The sequence below is a fragment of the Bufo bufo genome, chromosome 3 (assembly GCF_905171765.1).
Source record: "Bufo bufo chromosome 3, aBufBuf1.1, whole genome shotgun sequence".
Taxonomy (NCBI): Eukaryota; Metazoa; Chordata; class Amphibia; order Anura; family Bufonidae; genus Bufo; species Bufo bufo.
This window is the reverse complement of record NC_053391.1, coordinates 508,766,632-508,787,484: the sequence shown is the minus strand read 5'-3', so window position 1 is coordinate 508,787,484 and position 20,853 is coordinate 508,766,632. Positions and strand designations below refer to the sequence as shown.

The 20,853-nt window shown below is 44.6% G+C and overlaps 1 protein-coding gene across 1 annotated transcript in view; it reads left to right on the top strand.

Moving 5' to 3' along the window:
* Positions 1 to 16,284, top strand: part of LOC120993876 (E3 ubiquitin-protein ligase MYCBP2-like) — a 58,213-nt gene extending 41,929 nt beyond the window's left edge. Inside the window, exons 25-27 of the mRNA XM_040422347.1 lie at positions 5,414 to 5,638; positions 6,193 to 6,325; positions 16,139 to 16,284. Of these exons, the coding sequence (XP_040278281.1) occupies positions 5,414 to 5,638; positions 6,193 to 6,325; positions 16,139 to 16,284 (504 nt within the window). The remainder of the gene's footprint in view (positions 1 to 5,413; positions 5,639 to 6,192; positions 6,326 to 16,138) is intronic.
* Positions 16,285 to 20,853: the final 4,569 nt, after the last annotated feature.

The following is a 20,853-nucleotide window of genomic DNA, read 5'->3' as shown; positions in this document are numbered from 1 at the left end:
CTTACCTCTTAGAGCCTCATATGCATTTTGTGAGGTCTTCCATCGTTACAAACTGCAGATTAGTTGACTTGTCAGGTGTTGGAGTTGAATGTCTATGTAACGGATCACCTGGCACCCCGAGTACCTCCGTTGACGGATGCTCCTAGCGTTTCCTGATGTTTCCAAGCACTCTGGCAGACACCACAATCACCGAACCGAAGAAGCATATAAATCCTCTCAAGCATATGAATGCTGTAGACAGTTGAATAGGAAACCATACGAATAGGTTTACACTCCTAGCAGTCAAACTGGAACAGCATACCATAAATCCTCCCCCAAGAATGAGACGACACTTCACTTTGAGGGTTAAAACATGAACATGAACTTTATTGAGGGCTACCCGCCCGTATTTATGCAGGTCCCCATCTGGTGTACACGCCCCTAGGGGACCAGAAGGAAGACTGTGACACAGGACAGATACGTAGCAACTCAGGATACACCGACGCAACACATGTGTTCCTCCTCTCTGCCCTGGAGACACCTGAGGAGCAATTCAATTATCTCTCAGGACAAAGGGAAATCGCCAATACACATGTGGAGACAACAGGACAGAAATCGCCACCCAAACACACAATGTCACAACCCCACAGCAAACACTGACATTTAACATATCCCCAGATAGCTCAAGTCTGAGTGCATATCATTAGGTGAATGGCACTCAGAATACACGAATACAATAAAATTAGCTATCTGGGTACCCTCACATAACATACAACAAAATTCCAAAGACAGAGAAATACATGAACTTATATAACTATGCCCAAATATTGCATTCAAATGTACAAATTTACCAGGGGCCATAGTCAGCAGGTAGGAGGCGGGTAGCCAGGCCTCTCCAATGCCCAGTGGCGAGGGGGGTTCCGCCACAGTCTACCTGCTTATTTAATTGGTAGTACAGGCCTATTTTTGTAGTTGTCAGTGAAGTCAAACCCTTTAAATATCTGCCTTTGGGCTCATGCACACGACCGTATGCCCTCTGAGACATACGGTCCGTGAGCGGGCCATATGTCCCGGAGCGGCATACATCGTACGCACAGCATTATAGGTTACTATGATACTGTGCGCATCGGACCGCCCTAAGGGCCATTTTCCTGCACTCGTATGACCGTATGTCTCGGAGGGTATACGGTCGTGTGCATGAGCCCTTTAGGTGCAGTTTATCTAGCCTTTTGCTTAATTTTGGCCAGGTTATTATCTCAGTAGACTTCCACTGTAGTGGTGTGCAGGATAGAACAGCAGGAATTTATGCCGGATGAGTAAAGTCAGCAGTGCTGATGTTTTAAACATTGTTTTCTTTTACAATTGTAGTATGCTTCGTATTTTGCCAATCCTATACCAATATTTGCTATGCAATGAGGGGTAGCTTTACGTGATATTTTGGACTATTCTACGTGCTGTCAGAGATCTAGCAGGCGTTAACGTAATTCCTGGCACGTTGACACACAAGTCTATCGTGCTGGTTTAGTTTAACAATGTGCAACCTTTCTAAAGCTTAAAGTTGATACTGGGGATAATGCATTAACCCACTGCGCTTGCCATATCTGTATGTAAACTAGTACACGCCTAGATCATGTACATACGATCTTTTTCAACATACGGAAACGATATGGGATTAAAAAACTCGCGCTTTAGCCGCTAGTGGCAATTTGATCTTTCTCTCCTGCAGTAGTTTTGAATCCGTAATATTCAGCGATTTTCTATAATCTGCGGTGTCTCTGTGGTTTAGCTGCCCCTTCAAGGAGTTGGGCGCTTTGGCCATCCGTTTTCTGTATACTTTGTTGAGGCATCTGGATATGAATTTCTGGACAGAAGAGAGAACTGCTGCTAAGAAGGCCTAAGCATCCCCTTGCTAATCCTTGCCAACTTAATTTTGATTGCTCAGTGCAGAATGGGGCCAGTTGCACTATGATAAAGGGCATTATGAGATTGTGCCTATTTACCGCAACAATTTTTCATGTGACTGAAAGTAATGAGAAATTAAAATGCTCCGATTTAAAGGGGTTTTTTTCCCCCCAGGAGAAATTTTTAAAAAAATGTATTCTTTTTAAATGTGCCACAAAGGGTTAGAAAGTACAATAAAAAAAACTTGGTGATCCCATGCCACTGCTATTCGAATGCTGCCCTGCTTCCCACTGCTTTTTACTTTAGTCCAAGCCCCAAATGCCAGAAATGGCCTGCTTCGCCAATCACTGGCCATAGTGGTGACCCTGCCAGTGATCGGCTGAGCGAGCCTTTCCAGGTGTTTCCAGTATCTCGTAATGGGAGCAGTGGACGGAGCTATGTAGTTCTTGAGCCTGGAGCTGCTCCTGAGCATCTGGGGTGATATTTGTGGCTTATCCTGAGGACATACTGGATAGACCTTGGCTCTACTCATATGGATATCATTAGTTTAGGAATATGTAACTGATCCTGACAGATCCATTTGACCTACAGGTCAATCATTATTATTATTATTATTATATATATATATTTTTTTTAAACCATGCAGAATAGTGCTGTCAATTCTCCCACTTCACTCATAACAGCTGTATTGGATGCCAGATATTGATTTCTTTCTAATAATCCAAACAATTGCACTAGTAATTGTCCCCTTCCTGTTACATTTTTGCTTACCTGTGGAAATTAAAAATCTTTGTAAAACTTGTGGTTTATCCTTAACTAGCAGCTACAGGAACACTCGTAAAACGTAGACGCTGCGTTATGCCTCGTGCGGGGCCTGAGTTGGTGGTACATGACTCAGCGGTTCAACGTACACGTGTCAGGGCCTCCTCTAGGCGTAAGACATGTGCATCAATTGTGCCCATAGTAATTCTTACAGACGTGTTTAGTATTGCGTTACCTATTTTATGTAAATGCGCTATAAGCTTGTAATAAATGGCATGACACACTACATCTCTTTAAATGTTTATCTAATCTGTATTGCAATTGATTCAGCTCTTCAAGTCTTGACTAAAAATGTTAAGCATTCCAGAAAAATGCAGAGTCTTCTGTTTTGTGTCCTCCTTTACATTAATGGTGTTCTGTGTATTCTGCTGCTCCTTCCCAATATTCTGTCAATGTTTTCTCTCTGAACTTCTGCTACTCAGAATATCTTTTATGCTAGCCAAGGAACCAGGGATTTGGACTTTTTGTCTTGGACTTCTAACACGTTTTTTACTCAGGTGAGTTCTGTTTTCCTGCTTTTTTCAGACCTTTATATTCTTTCTTGCTATGCCTCATCAGTATGTTTCCGTGCATCTAGTTTATGCTGCTGTCCTAATCTTGTAGTGCATGCAAAAGATATGCATGTTGCACAAAAATATGAATTGATTTAACTGGCACAGATTTACCATTACAAGATTTAGACACTAGAAGCTAAAAAAACCTGCACCAGATGCATAACCGTAGCAGGTGCTGGCCGATAAATCTGGTGCAACTTCAGACTGTCTAGTAAAGCTTGCACCACCTGTTAGTTGGCCTACTTAATGCCTGAATCATACACCAGAATTCTGGCACATTTTTGGATGCATAGTAGGCCTTTTTCGCAAAGCCATGGCTTTTTTCCGCAAAGTCTTTTGTCGAGGGTGGTAGGGACTCCTTAAATGTGGCCCAGTATTCTGGTGCAATTCATTAGTAAATCTGGCCCATTGTTGCAGTTCTTCCCTGTATGTCTAGAGGCTAAAAGCCATACATACCCAATACTTCTTACAGTTGTGGGTTTGCAGTGCTGTAGGCACCTGGACTGGATTGCAGGCTAATGGCGTCTATACATGTTGGATTGGAGAGAGAGATTTTTGTTGCCGATACGTTCAGCTCACAGGTATATGTTGAAACCCTAATAAAAATTAAGCTGTTGTATCTTTGTAACCTTTAAAGAAATTGAACGAGCGTCATCGCCGTTGCTGTTGCCAAACTTTTCCAAAATCTTTCAAATTCATACATCCGTAGGAAAATATTTAGGGGGTTATTTACTAACAGAAGTACATCTATATTAGGCTGATTTCTGATGCAGATTGTCACGCCAGGTCTAAAATAAGTGGGGAAAGGGGATGGGCCGGTAGGCTCGTCTCATTCATCATTTTCTACGCTGGTTTTAGGCATAGAGAATGGTCTAAATTTAGATTTAGAAGCGGCGGTGGATCTGCTGAAGTTATGTAGAGGTCGCCGCCTCTACATAACTATGGTGGATCCACTGCCAGCGCAGGGGCTTATTAAGACTGGCGTCTAAAACGCCGGTCTTAATAAATGACCCCCTTAGTGATTAATGGGGTTGGCTGCTTTATGTAAAATACTTACAAATGCATTGGAAATGGGAATAATAGCCAACTTACTAACATACGTTAATTAGAAGCTCTGAGTTTCATTCATAGCTCTAACGAGCAGTGCCCCCTTGTTTGCATGGTCTTCTGCCAGACTTTACTGCTGCGGAAGAGTCATGTGACAAGACGCATGCATCAGCAACCTCCATTGGGGCAGATTTACCAAACTGGTGTAAAGTAGAACTGGCTAGAATGGCACAGCACAGAGTATGGCCACAGACTAAATACACATTAGAAAAATATGATGCGTGTTAGCTGAAATATGAGGATGACTCCTGTCGACTTGTACTTTGTCATACCGCTGATCCGACTGTGGATTACGTCCATTCAGTTTGGCTGTTCCATGTGTGGAAACTGCACCAAGACATGACGTCCCTATTTCCCCCGTGACTTGGTTATATGTACTGCGCACAGGGAGATTTGTGTAACGGCAGTGGCTCGGATTTTCCATTGAAAACAATGGGAAGCAGATTGTAAGTGAATTTTGGCACAGAATAAACGCTGTAGAAAAGCTGTGTGAATATGCCTTCAAAAGTTTATTTTTATTTTTTTTTCTGAATTATTTCATGGAGGTGAAGACCTGCCACCACAAATGTTGTGTTCTGCAGCATATATTAAAGCAAGAGGAGCTGAGCAGAATAATGTATAGTTTTGTGTGTAAAGATTCAGTAAAACTTGTAATTTATACATTTAAATCAGTTTTTCTGACTTCCAGTGAAGTCACGGAGGACTTATCACTCATCAGTGATAGCATTCTCTGTGTTGGGCCTCATGCACACAGCTGTAAGTGTTTTGCTGTTCACAAATCGCGGATCTGCAAAACCTGGGTCCCGGCTGTGAGCATGCCGAGTGTCCTCTATACTGTTGTATTCCACACACTCCAGAATCCCTTGATCACATTTTTAATTTTATATTAGAAGCGGACATGATTTTTCTTCTTTGACATAAGTGTAGCAGTGAGGTACGAGGCACAATATCCCGCATATAGTCCAGCATGAATTGAGAATATATCTAGTGAATTTGGTCAATTTAACTGGAAGTGATGATGGATCCTTTTGCTTTGTTGTGTTTTCCAGGAGCAGCTAGGAAATGCAGAGGATATGCTAAAAGACTTAACTGTACGGTGTACCCAAGAAATGACCATGCGAGAGCATGAAGTCCCAGTACTCAGGGGCGGGCCAGGATTCTACAAGGTAGTGAAAACTGGGCCATCCGGTCATAACATCAGAAGCTGCCCAAACCTAAGAGGTATCCCAATTGGAATGTTAGTACTGGGAAACAAAGTCAAGGCTGTCGGCGAGGTATGGACTTGTGACTTATCTGATACTGCTTTTGTCATGCAAATGCCAAAGCAAAAATACCATTTAATTTCCTAGACTCTTTCCATATTATCTGCTGATATGAGTATTAACTAACCGCATTTCTTGAACATAGACGTAATCTGGACAGCTGCAGATTAATGTATTGGGTGCAAGTTACACTTTGACTTGCTGTTAATGGAAGAAGCTTCCATTTCTTACTTTTTGAAATTGTGATTTTTTTATTTTTTTTTTCATCATTTGTGTGTTTTTTTTTGCTCCAGGGTGTAGTGTGTCATGCTATTTCTCTATCCACTAATGAAATATGTGGATGCTGTGGGACAAAGCTTGCATTTTGGCTGGATTGCTTTTATGCTGGCTGTAATGCTACTGCCTCTAATACTGATCTGTATTCTTTAATTGCTTAAAATCGGTTTATTGCTAGGCTGACCACTGTTAGCAATCCCGCAGCATGCTGTCATTAATTTGTATCATATTAGGCTCTGCAATTGCATGAACTCCATGAATCTTGTGGTTTCTGTCTGTCTCTGTACCAGGTGGTCAGTTCAGAAGGTACATGGGTGCAGCTTGACAAGAACAGCATGATAGAGTTCTGTGAGAATGATGAAGGCGAGGCATGGTCCTTGGCTAGAGATGCTGGTGGCAATCAATATCTCCGTCATGAGGATGGCAAGTTGAACACCTTTCTTTATGTTGTCTACTTTATAATAAGGTTTGTTACAATTTGAATCCTTAGTGTTCACACAGGCAAATTATTTGTTAGGAAAACAATGCGATATTTAGTTTGCCTGTGCAACTCGTGACATCCAGCGTGCAGAAAGTCAAGGCTCTCTCTCGGCTTAAAGGGGTTTTCCAAGATTTTAATACTGATGACCTATGCTCAGGATATGTCATCAGTATCTGGTGGGGGTCCGACACACGGGCTGTTTGAGAAGACACTGGCACTCCTGTGAGCGCCGCAGCCTTCACTGTGCTTACCAATAGCGGCTGTGCTTGGTATCCTGCTCGGCCCCATTAAAGTGAATGGGGCTGAGCTGCTATACAAAGTACGGAACTGTGCTTGTGCAAACAGCTGATCGACAGGGGTCCTGGATGTCGGATCTCACCCCGATCTGATACTGCCCCCTTTTGAGGAAAAGTTCTGTTTTTTTTGTTTTTTTGTTGCTCTCCTTTCGCCTTCACTCACCATAGTAGTCACTTTCAGTGTCCAACTTTATGTATACAATGCAGAACATTTTTTACCTCTGTTTGCTCCTGAAATATGTGTAGATCAGCAGTAGTAGTACCAGTTTGCTCTAGAAATACAGAGGAACGTAACGTTTTCAGACACAGAATAATAACTTTACAACTAAGGTAAGTGTAGAATTCACATTAAGTTGGGCGGGAATTATGTATAGGTTGGGCTGTGTTCACATCACACTTTTGATTTACATAAAAAATCTATTTGAAATGCTTTTGTGGTAAAGGGAGTGTCACCAACCTGACATGTTTTAAACCGATCACATAGTTCAGTGGGACACAGACATGACACAGATGTTATCTTTTTGTTTCGTTTTTCAGATCATCCAAATCGCCCAAATAGTCATTTTTATCATATGCTAATGAGCCGTTGCAAGTGCCCAGGGGCGGAGAGTTTGTTGAAAGTGCCTAAGTTCCCCCGACTCACTCGCGCCTAACTCCGCCCCTCAGTAAACTTCGGCCAGCCCTGTGGCTCTGTGACTTCATATATCCCTATAGGCCGTTCGCGCATCGCTGCCGGGCCCGGGCATGCGCAGTGTTCTGCCCACAGTGGGAAGAGGCACAGAGATATGCAGTGCGCATGCGCCAGTTACTGGTGTAAACTCTGCACTGCATATCTCTGTGCCTCTGCAACGCACGAACGGCCTATAGGGATATATGAAGTCACAGAGGGGGAACTTGGGCACTTTCAGCAAACTCTCCGCCCCTGGGCACTTTATGACGGCTCATTAGCATATCATAAAAATGACTTTTTGGGCGATTTGGATGATCTGAAAAACGAAACAAAGGTAACATCTGTGTCATGTCTTTGTGTCCCACTGAACTATGTGATCGGTTTAAAACCAGTCAGGTTGGTGACAGACTCCCTTTAAAATCACATCTGTACTTTTTAGTACAGCAGTATAACAGTATGCTAGCGCATACATCCTAAGCATATGCAAAACGGACACCGTGGGCATGCATCGGGTCAGTGGTCTCTTGTGGTATTCTCCAGCTTATAGGTGAAATTTTAGCCAGAAGCATGGTGGGAATATAGCCGTAATTAAGGACCTAAAACTACATGTTTTTTGTGATTTTTCTGATTTTCACAAGTCATTTTTTTTAAAAAGTTAATTGGCATTAAAGGTGAAAAACTACCATTGTAACATAAACTACCGTAGGACTTGCAATAAAATCTAGTTATGATTTTCTTCTCTCATATAACTGGAATAAGCTGTTGTCTTTAAAGGGGTTCTCCCGGAATTAATAAAATGAAAATAATTAAATATTACTTTGACAATATATTTATAATAAATACCTTACATTAGTTATAACGGCTCGTTTTGTCTGTGGAGCAATCATTAGGAGAAATAAAATGGCCGCTGCCCTATCAGTACACACAAAACTTGTCCTAATCACACAGCAGAACAAGTTACTTAACAACACTGGCAAAAGAGCTTCTTGTCAACATTAGGTGAGGAACTCCTAGCAGAAAAAACTTGTGACCTGCAATTTTAGATGGGGATGTACATAGGACAACCCCTTTAATAGTACTGCTTCATTGTTTTTGAAGCTTTTTTTGTACTGTTAATCTATTATTTTTTTTTTAATTATGCATTTTTTTCAAGATTGTTTTGAATATTTTTGTCAAATTCCTCTTGCTGTTTTTCTATTCTTTGACAATAAATCTATTGTAAAAAAGCCATACCTAGAACAGGCTGTGATATGAAAAATGTCAAACACCACTACCAAAAAAAGGCAGTGTTTTTATATTTTCGTATTAGCCAACGTCTAACAGGCTGCTGCCCTTTTGCACAAAAAAAGTTTTTTTTTTTTTTAAAGACTTGGTGTGAAACTACCCTCAAATAAAAAGATGTTCTATAACATGGTTAAAACACATGGCTTCTATATATATATATATATATATATATATATATATATATATATATATATATATATATATAGTACAGACCAAAAGTTTGGACACACCTTCTCATTCAAAGAGTTTTCTTTTCTCGCCCAGTTTCCTTGGGGGACACAGAAGACCTTGGGTATAGCTCATCTCCCTAGGAGGCGTGACACTAAGTGAAGACTGTTAAGCCCCTCCTCCACAGCTATACCCTCAGCCTGGAGAGAGAGACTGCCAGTTTTTGCTTAGTGTCCAAGGAGGCAAGACACTCCCTGCTCTGCAGGGCTGCTTTCTCCTTGTTTCAATTTTAGTTTTTTACTTTTTTATTTTATTTTTGTTCCAGATCATCAGGGATAACAGAGACGCACTAGACCTCTCTGTTCTCCCGGGGTTGAGCTGCGCCAGTGCCGGTCACCCGCACTGCTGCCTCCCCCACAGAAGGCAAGGTGGATCAGGGCAGCCTCGCTCCCCTACATCCCGCCAGCGCAAGGGTCGCCCGCACGCCAAGTCCCTCTCCCAGCGTCCTGCCACTACGGTGCCAGTAGCTGAAGGGGCGACCCTGCTGGAACGGACCGAGGGTGAAGACGACTATGGTGAGAGAGAGGCTTCTCCAGCCCTACGTCCCCCGTCCCCCCCCGGTCTCCTGCGTGCCTGACCCTATACTGGGCCTATGGACCCTTCTGCCCATGCTAGACCTAGGCTGGCTCCTGGGCTGTCGCAGGGCGACATTCTGCTCCCTCTCTCCTGGCCTCCAGGACATTGGCACCCTTCTCCCTACAAGAAGAATGCCTAGGGAGCTGCGGAGGTCCGCAACTAGCTGCCCCTGATGGAGGGGTTATGCAGGCGTCCACCCTCACAGACCCGGTCTCAGGGTCCCCCTCCCTCTTACCGGCCACTACTTCAGGGCCAGAGGGCCCGCGCCTTGCTGCCACTGACCCTCCCTACTCTCACGGACACCGTTCCAGGGGAAAGGAGGTTGTAGCTGCCGGCCATATGGAGCGCTGTTCTAGGCAGGTGCCCGCTCCAGGGGTGAAATGGCTGCCGGGTGCAGGGTCCTCACTTCCGGACAGCTGGGTGGGCACCGTGGCCTGCAAAATGAGCGCTTCAACAGCCCCGGCCGACCGTCGGAACAAAACTTGTGTTCCACTTCAAGGCCGCGATCCCGCTCTATCCGGGTCCCCGGCTCGCGGGGTGGGCACCCGCGGCCGGTATGTGCCGCTCCGTAGGCCCGGCTGGTACTTTAAGTACTGTGCGGCCCCGGTCATCCGGGCGCCGCTAAAAATTTAGGCCCCGGCTCTTACGGCCCGCGGGGTGGGCACCCGCGGCCGGTATGTGCCGCTCCGTAGGCCGGCCGGTACTTTAAATACTGTGCGGCCCCGGTCAGCCGGGCGCCGCTAAAAATTTAGGCCCCAGCTTCACGCTACTAGGCCGCAAATTCAGGCCTCTGTTGGAGGGGGCTGGAACTTCTCCAGGCGCGAATTCTTCCCGCCTGGAGGTTCCCCCGCCCCCAGAGGATCGCAGTGCCGCCCCCCAGGCCGGATCCCTGTTAACCCTTTGGGTACAGGCCGGCTTCCGATGAGCCTGTATGGGTGGATCTGTGCCCTGTAGGTGGCCCCCCCTTTTATTTTATTTTTTTCTGCCTCAGTGAGGCTGTGTGTTAAAAAAAAAAAAAAAAAAAAAAAAAGAAAGTTTTTATTATATATATGACTTGTGGGCTGCGCAGGACGCTGCAGCCTCATCTCAGAGTGCTGCCTGTATACATGCCCCCCTTCCATAGGCGGCATGGTGTCGCGCTCCCCGGCTGCGGCGCTGCCAGGGTCTTTTTTCCCCTTCTAGGTGGTTTTCTTGCCCTTTCCGCGCTACGGCGCTGGTCAAGTGCATGCCTTTTCTGTAGGCAACATTCGTCACCCTCTCCAGTTATGGTGCCTGCCATGTGCAGGACCCCCCTCCTGGGCGGGATACTGCACTCTCCCTAACTGCGGGTTGGCCTTGTGCATGATCCCCCTTTCATTGGCGGCCTACTGCAGTTTCTCCGGATACAATGCTGGCCATGTGCACGACCCCCTTCCATAGGTGGAACACGGCACTCTCACTGGGTTCGCTGCTGGCCATGTGCGTGCCCCCCTTCCATAGGTGGAACACGGCACTCTCACTGGATTCGCTGCCTGCCATAGGCATGACTCCCTTCTGTGGACGGCATTCGGCACTCTCACTGGATTCACTGTCAGCCATGTGCATGACCACCTTACATAGGCGGTATGATGTACTCTCATTGGATTCACTGCCGGCCTTGGGTATGCCTCCTTCCCGGGTGGCGGCATACATACACTCCCTCGGTCGGTGGTTGTTCTCTCGCCGGTACATTGTTGGCCATGTGCATGACCCCTATACATAGCGGGGTGCTTGCACTCTCTCTGGATCCGCGGCCGGCCATATGCATGACCCCTCTTCTGTGGGCGGTGTACGCACTCTCACTGGATTCGCTGCCGGCCATGGGCATGCCTCCTTCGGTGGCATACACACTTTCTCACCGACTGCTCGCATTCTCCCTGGATGCGATGCTGGACATGTGCATGACCCCCCCCCCCCCCCCTTCCTTTTCTGGGCGGCATACTACACTCTCACCAGATACGTTGCTGGCCTTGAGCATGGCCTCTAACATGGGTGGAACGCTTGCGCTTCCATTGGATACGGTGCTGGCCTTGTGCGTGACCACCCCTCATTCCATGGGTGGAATTTTGCACGCTCACAAGATTCAAGGCTGTCCTTGTATGTGCTGTACTGGACTTGCACATGTTCCCCTTCATTGGCGGAGTAGTTACACTCTCACGAAATTTCGGGTTGGGTGAATTGTTGCACACTCACTTAATGCTAAGATAGCCCTGTGCATGCCCCCCTTTTTCACTAGGTGGACCTCCTGCGTTCCTGCTGGATACTGTGTGGCCATGTGCATGGCGCCTTTCTGGGCGAAGTATGGTATGCCCTACTTCTCTGACGTAGGTACGGCCTTGGGCATCACCCCCTTTTTGGGGCAGGCCTTTGCATTCTTGCCCACTGCAGTTTGCCAGGTACATTTCCCCCCTTTTTCGGGGCGGTCAGTTTGCGTTCCATCGCATACCATACTAGTCTTGTGCATAACTCCTTTCAGTTTGCACTCCCGTAGATACTGTGGCACTCTGTGGCTGGCCCTCTTCGCTGAGTGATATATTTTTGCAGTGAGCGGACGTTCTTGTGCGTTGTTTCCTTCTCGTCCCGTAGGTGGGTTGGCCTTCTCACTGCTTACGGGGCTACTCGTACGTATGCCTCCTTTCCTCCTGCGACATACTTTTTCTCTTGGGATACGATGATTGCCGCAAGCCTTGCACTATTCTCTAAGGAGATCATTCTGTCCATCTGTGTAAGCCTAAGGTGTTGTCCAATAAACAACAAATGAATACCTTATATTTAAGTAGACGGGCTCTACTGTTCGCTACTGCACAGAGCTGGTGGTACTCATTCATTTCGTTGGCCCATTTGTCCTTCCGCGGCATTGTTTCCCTGTGCTAGTGGTCACATGGTCGAGAGCGCTGTCTGCAGCGCCCTTCGCATTTTATGTTGGCTCTGGCGGGACTACGGTCCCCTCGCCTAATACCATTTCCTCCTCTTCGGGTGCAGTGTGGTATGATTCTTTCCGGATTGGCGCCCTCGGTGCTTCAGTCTGATCTGCTACCAGGTTCGGGCCGCTATTCTTGGGAAGGTCACCCAACTTCTCTTGGGTGCTCGCTTATACAGGTCTGGGGGACCTCCACCTTGGGTTCTTCAGGGTATTCGCCTTCTGCGAGGCGGTGAACCGGGCGTCTCTGTGTAGCGGTGTTCTGCTTTTGAGCTGTCCTATGGCCTCTCTGTTGCCCACTCCCCCTTTCGGTTGGAGGGTGTTATACCGGCCTCTGTCTCGCCTGCCTTTTCTCGCCGGCTCTGTTTGGCTCCCACTCGGTACAGATCATTCCGATGTGGCGTCTGTTCCGGCCACGCTTCAGAGGCTGTTCCTTCACTGCCCTTCCCTCTGGGGAAAGCATGGTTGTTCATGTGGATGGTTCTGGTGTTCCTTTTGAGTCTCCCTTGTCCACACTGGCTGTACTAGCTGTGTGCCTAGTTACCGGGTCTACCGTTTTCTGTCCTCCCGCTGGGTGCAGATTGCGTTTTTTCCATTTTAGGCAATGTTTCTGCTTTGGATTCACCTTCTCGGTAACTTGGGAGGACTACCATTTGGTCAGGATTGTCTTTTAAATCTCCCACACCGGAACTGTAGTCCGTCTTCCTGTGGTGGCTACATTGGCTTCGGCTTTAGCCTGTCTTGTCCTGGCGGTTGCTGGGCGGACCCTTCGGTTCCTGTCCGTTTGTCCTTCTGCTTCCCCACTCTGGGGGGATACGGGACAACCTTGCTCGGGGGCCGACGGGACCAGTTCTACCGACTGTTCTACCCGTGTTACGGGTCTGCGCCTGATCATTGGGTTTTCACCCGCTTGCCCAGGCAACTCTAGTGGGCTCGCTAGTGTTCGCTTCTAGCCGAGTTTTTCGTCCAGGATCTGTGGTAGGACTTAGGGTTTTACCTGGGGTTCTGTGGGAAGCTGGGCGTTCCCCCACTCTGCCTTTCTCCATGGTTCTGTCTTTCTCCAGTCCGGCCTGGACCTGGGGCTGGGACTCTGTTGCTTGAAGTATCAAGTGTCATTCCTGTCCTTCCTCTTTCAGCGTTCCCAGGCCCTCTGGGCCTGTCAGGAACTTCTTCCATGGAGCGGCTCTTGGGTTCCTTTGTACTGTCCTCCGGTACCGTCCTGGGAACTACATACTAGGCTCTTGGCGCTCCAATTTTTCCTTGGAGCCGTTACAGAAGTTCCCTCTACTAACAGTTGGGTTTCTGTAGCCATCGTGTCTCTGATGGGTGCCTGAGTGGCGGCCCTTCTTGTTCCGAGCCTTCTGTCTTCCCCCAGGACAGGGCTGTTCTCCATTCCGTCTCTTCCTTCCTTCTGAAGATGGTGTTTGTCTTTCATTTCATTGAGGCAGTCGTCCTCCCCTTCCCACCCCAGGGAACGTTGGAGATCTCCGACTCTTGTCGACATTCGGTCTCTTGTGTTTCCAGGAGGTCCGTGCAAAGGGTTGACGGCCTCCAGGGTGGCTTTCCTCCGCTTTCTCAGAGTGGCTCTTGTTGTGGTTGCCGCACCAAGGGCAGGGTTCTGCTTTTGGTGTCACCATTCATTTGGCCAGAGTTGTCGGTTTTTTCCTGGGCCGGAGGCATTAGGCTTCGGCCATGCATTTGTGCAAGGCGGTCACTGGTCTTCCTTGCACACCTTACCGAGTTCTACAGGGTGCATACTCGGGCTTCGGCGTATGCTGTTTCGGGCCGCCTGGTCTGCAGGCGGCGGGTTTTTTGATGCCTTCGGGTGCTTCGCCTTGGTGCTGTGGTCCCTCCCCCTTTGGACTGCTTTTGAACGTCCCAAGGTCTTCTGTGTCCCCCAAGGAAACTGGGCGAGAAAACGAGATTTTTGTATAACTTACCAGTAAAATCTCTTTCTCGCTCTTTCCTTGGGGGACACAGCACCCACCCATTCTTTGTTCTTCTCTGACTGTTTCCGAGTTTGTTTACCCTTTGGGTAGTTGGCTTGTTGGTTCCAATTTTTGGACTTTGCCTTTTCTCACTACTTGGACACGCAACTGGCAGTCTCTCTCTCCAGGCTGAGGGTATAGCTGTGGAGGAGGGGCTTAACAGTCTTCACTTAGTGTCACGCCTCCTAGGGAGATGAGCTATACCCAAGGTCTTCTGTGTCCCCCAAGGAAAGAGCGAGAAAGAGATTTTACTGGTAAGTTATACAAAAATCTCGTTTTCATGACTATGAAAATTGTAGATTCAAACTGAAGGCATCAAAACTATGAATTAACACATGTGGAATTATATACATAACAAACAAGTGTGAAACAACTGAAAATATGTCATATTCTAGGTTCTTCAAAGTAGCCATCTTTTGCTTTGATTACTGCTTTGCACACTCTTAGCATTCTCTTGATGAGCTTCAAGAGGTAGTCCCCTGAAATGGTTTTCACTTCACAGGTGTGCCCTGTCAGGTTTAATAAGTGGGATCTCTTGCCTTATAAATGGGGTTGGGACCATCGGTTGCGTTGAGGAGAAGTCAGGTGGATACACAGCTGATAGTCCTACTGAATAGACTGTTAGCTGCTTTTTTCTTGCCATAATACAAATTCTAAGTAAAGAAAAACGAGTGGCCATCATTACTTTAAGAAATGAAGGTCAGTCAGTCAGCCGAAAAATTAGGAAAACTTTGAAAGTAAGGGCTATTTGACCATGAAGGAGAGTGATGGGGTGCTGCTCCAGATGACCTGGCCTCCACAGTCACCGGACCTGAACCCAATCGAGATGGTTTGGGGTGAGCTGGACCACAGAGGGAAGGCAAAAGGGCCAACAAGTGCTAAGCATCTCTGGGAACTCCTTCAAGACTGTTGGAAGACCATTTCAGGTTACTACCTCTTGAAGCTCATCAAGAGAATGCCAAGAGTGTGCAAAGCAGTAATCAAAGCAAAAGGTGGCTACTTTGAAGAACCTAGAATATGACATATTTTCAGTTGTTTCACACTTGTTTGTTATGTATATAATTCCACATGTGTTAATTCATAGTTTTGATGCCTTCATAGTCATGAAAATAAAGAAAACTCTTTGAATGAGAAGGTGTGTCCAAACTTTTGGTCTGTACTGTACATATATATATATATTTTTTTTTTTTACCATTCGCCTCCAATGGTACATCCTTTTATTGGGATGGAATACCCATTTACTCATTGTTTGATGAAATGGACGTGGACTTTTTCTGCTGTCTGTTTTCTCAATAACTATCTGATATCCTTTTTACTTGTATGGTTCTTCCAATAGTGCAAGTTTAATTCCAGAATTAGTCCTGTTGGACACAACCGTATTTTGGGATGTGGATCTGTTGATTTCTAGGGACCATAGAAGACAAGAACAGTCCATGGATGTCATCTGTGTGCTGTCGGCATCCATATGTCTGTTCCGCATATAGAACATGTCCTATTCTGGTCTAAAATATGTGTTCTATGGACCCATTGAAGTAAATGGGTCCACAAAAAAAATGCGGATGTATGTCACATGTACGGTATACGTATCTTGCGGATCCGCGGTTTGTAGACCACAAAACGGATACTGTTGTATGCATGAAGCCTTAGGGAAGGCTAGAATTATGATAGAATTTGTAATGATAACCTTTTAAGGCTAAGGCATGTTGCTGTATGGTGGAATATTTCATTGATTCAGCAGTGCCGAATGAATTATTTTTCTGTTTTTAATTATGCAGAGCAAGTTTTGGATCAGGGCTCTCAGACTCCCCCTCCGAGCCCATTTTCCGTTCAGATATTTCGCCGGAGTACAAGTGGAAACATCATTCCAGGATTTGATTATGGCCTTGGAAATAACAAAGGTATATTTTTACCTAACAAATAATTTTGCCTAAAGTGCCATAATACAATTTGGCCATCAGTTGGTTTAATTTAGACGTTGTGAAACGAGTAAACTGTTATTCAAGGCTGGGAGCCTTAGTACATCCACACAAGTAAAAGGCACTGGTGGCTAGGTGGACATATATCTGTTACCAGTAGGGTGTGTAATGTCAGTGGGCACACCCTAGCTCCCTCCTCAGCATTTGCATTAGACCATAGTCCATATCAAGCTTATACCATAGATTAATTAGTCTTGGGGTCTATTCATGTATGGCTGACCCACCAGTCAGATGACGAAACTGATCTCCGTTTTGTATCCAGTGGCATAAGTTATGTTAAAGATGAATCTGGCGTTATCTTTGAGACAAGCAGAGAAATGTTGCAGGCAGTGCTTCTCTGTCTGGTTATTGATACCTGACGGGTGTGTATATATGAATAATATATATATAAGAAAAATGTGGCAGCACCAATTCTCAATATGAACAGCGGGTGCTATGTCCAAGGGTGTCACTGCTTACCCACAAATGTAGATGGAAACTGACAGCACATCCAGTAGAAAAAATAAATGATTTATTGGACCACAGTGAGGCGACGTTTCGGCTCAAAACACAGCCTTTCTCAAGCAACAAACACAAGTTAAATACAAAGTATAAATAGATGTACAAAATTAGGGGGTGGAGAAATCTATGAATACAAGCAATTAAGTAAAAATGAATATAACAATCAATATACAGTGATTATTAAGTGGAAACAATACAGGAAATTCTTATAATAAAGATTGTGATACGTGATTGTGTATATCAATTACAAAAATACAATATAATATAACATAATCAAAATACAGGTATAAGTGGCGCCAATGTGAATCAGCTGCTTTACATAAATTTCATTACATTAATTAAAAAACAGGAGGAGCCAGAGATACAGATGGTGACATCAGCGTACGCTGACTCTATATGGTATGTCACCATCTGTATCTCTGGCTCCTCCTGTTTTTTAATTATGTATAAGGGGAATTTAGAGACGTAGTGGCCACCAATCATGCTACACTATTAATGTAGAGCGTCGCGCCGTGCTGCGTTAAAAGCAGTGTGCCGGATGTTCATTTAGCGCTCGCCGCGTCTCTATTTTTGTTTCTTGAGGTTTCTCAATCCAGTCGTCATTTCCTAAAATGAATCCCTTTTTTCATTACTAAAATATTTTTAATGACCCTACATTGATTTAGACTTGTAAACTAATTTGTGTTAAAGAAAATAAAATCCTACAGTTCCGTTACTACGTTCGGGAGGTACAACCGAACAACTGATCTCCAATCAGATACTGATGGCATATCCTGAGGATAGGCCATCACTATTAAAAAAGTGGGCAACTCCTTGTAAAATTTCTAATTGGTTTTAAAAAGGCGATTTCATTCCCTTTAAATCTCTTTAAGGCAGGCTGTCAAGGGATTCATGTTGCCCTTACCACGTGCAGCATAAAATACCAACAGGCTCTTGCATTACAAAGAACTTTGGTTTGCTCTGAATGGCTGCAGCATTTTGGAGAAAACATAGTTTTAAAAAGACCCAAACACAGGAAGAAGTCTCCCCTCCAGCTTCTCCCTGCTAGGGCCACTGATGGTGTGCAGTCCTGGTGTGTAGACAAGCATGACTTCACTGCAGGCAAGCAAACAGTATGGCTTCTTTTACACACTGCCCGCCTCTGCACACATTTGTCATCTCTGACAACCCAGTTAATGTTGACATTGTTATAGGTCTTATAAAAGAGAACCTGTCACCACGAATTACAGTGCAGTCTGCAGGCAGCATGTTACAGAGCAGGAAAAGCTGAGAAGACTGATTATATAGTTTTGTGGTTAAAGATTCAGTAAAACCTGTATGATGGGGTCATTTATCAAACTGGTGTAAAAATGATTCCACCTTTCATTTTGGACAGCTCCTTTGGAAAATGGAATCTGGTTGCTGTGGGCAACGGAGTCAGTTCTACTTTACACCAGTAATCTGTACATTTAAAGGGGTTGTGCAGTGCTAGTATACTGATGAGCTATCCTCCGACACCCCCATTGATCAGTGGTGCTTGTGTGAGTACTGCAACCTTTTCATTATTTAACTGCATGCCAACTTGTCGTGCTGGTGCAGTGCAGTGCAGTTACAACTGCTCATCCCATTCAAGTGGATGGGGCAAGCAGTTGCAGTTACAATTCACCAGCACAACAAGTTAGACGACATGCAATTAAATAGTAAAGAGGGTGCAGCACTCGCATGACTGCTGCAGCATTTTCAAACAGGTGATCGTCGGGTAATCCCCCCGTGTCGGCGATCGCCGCAAACCGCAGGTCAATTCAGACCTGCGGTTTGCGGCTTTTACCTGCGGTTTGCGGCTGCGATCGGCGGTGCCATCAGGTCCCCATGCGGCTGTAGGGGGGACCCGATGGCATGGAAGGCAGCGCGATGCCTAAGGAAGGCTGTATTACTCATACAGCCAATGCATTCAAATACAGAAGTATTGGAATGCATTGTAAAGGGATTAGACCCCCAAAAGTTGAAAAAATAAAGTTTTCCCCCCAAAAATTAAGTTTCAAGTAAAAATAAACAAAAACGTCATTTTCCCCAAATAAAGTTACAAAAATTGGTAAAGAATAGGGGGGGGGGGGGGGGGGGGGAGAGAAAGTATACCTATTAGGTATCGCCGCGTCCGTATCGACTGGCTCTATAAACATATGACATGACCTAACCCCTCAGATGAACACCGTAAAAAATAAAAACTGTGCTAAATAAACCATTTTTTTTGTCACCTTACATCACAAAAAGTACAGCAAGCGATCAAAAAGGCGTTTGCCCACCAAAATAGTACCAATCTAACCGTCACCTTGTTTTGAAAAAGCTGTTATTGTGTAAAACTTGCATAAATAAATAAAGTATACATATTAGGTATCGCCCGGCGTCCGTATCGACCGGCTCTATAAAAATATCACAGGACCTAACCCCTCAGATTAACACCGTAAAAATAAATAAAATTAAAAAAATGTGTTAAATAAACCATTTTTTGTCACCTTACATCACAAAAAGTGTAATAGCAAGCGATCAAAAAGTCATATGCACCCCAAAAGTGCTAATCAAACCGTCATCTCATCCCGCAAAAAATGAGACCCTACCTAAGATAATCGCCCAAAAACTGAAAAAACTATGGCTCTCAGAATATGGAGACACTAAAACATGATTTTTTTTTTTTGCTTCAAAAATGAAATCATTGTGTAAAACTTATACTGCTCTATAAAAATATCACATGACCTAACCCCTCAGGTGAATACCGTAAAAAAATAAAAATAAAAACGGTGTAAAAAAAGCAATTTTTTTGTCACCTTACATCACAAAAAGTGTAATAGCAAGCGATCAAAAAGTCACACGCACCCCAAAATAGTGCCAATCAAACCGTCATCTCATCCCGCAAAAACCATACCCTACCCAAGGTACGCCCAAAAACTGAAAAAATTATGGCTCTGACTATTGAAACACCAAAACATTATTTTTTTTTCTGTTTAAAAAAATAAATCGTGTAAAACTTACATAAATAAAAAAAAAAGTATACATATTGGGTATCGCCATGTCCGTGACAACCTGGTCTATAAAAATACCACATGATCTAACCTGTTGTATGATGAATGTTGTAAATAACAAAAAATAAAAACAGTGCCAAAACAGCTATTTCTTGTTACCTTGCCTCACAAAAAGTGTAATATAGAGCAACCAAAAATCATATGCACCCTAAACTAGTACCAACAAAACTTCCACCCTATCCCGTAGTTTCTAAAATGGGGTCACTTTTTTGGAGTTTCTACTCTAGTGGGGCTTCAAATGGGACATGGTGTAATAAAAAACAGTCTAGCAAAATCTGCCTTCCAAAAACCGTATGGCATACCTTTCCTTCTGCGCCCTGCCGTGTGCCCGTACAGCAGTTTACGACCACAGATGGGGTGTTTCTGTAAACTACAGAATCAGGGCCATAAATAATGAGTTTTGTTTGGCTGTTAACCCTTGCTTTGTTATTGGAAAAAATGGATTAAAATGGAAAATTTGCCCAAAAATTTAAATTCTGAAATGTGATCTCTATTTGCCAATAATTCTTGTGGAACACCTAAAGGGTTAACGACGTTTGTAAAATCAGTTTTAAATACCTTGAGGGGTGTAGTTTCTAGAATGGGGTCATTTTTGGGTGGTTTCTATTATCTAAGCTTCACAAAGTGACTTCAGACCTGAACTGGTCCCTAAAAATTGGGTTTTTGAACTATTCTGAACAATTTCAAGATTTGCTTCTAAACTTCTAAGCCTTGTAACATCCCCAAAAAATAAAATATCATTCCCAAAATGATCCAAACATGAAGTAGACATATGGGGACTGTAAAGTAATAACTATTTTTGGAGGTAAAAACGATTTTTTTTATAAATAAAAATGATTTTTTTTTAACTTCATTTTACCAGTGTCATGAAGTACACTTTGTGACGAAAAAACAATCTTAGAATGGCCTGGATAAGTCAAAGCATTTTAAAGTAATCACCACATAAAGTGACACTGG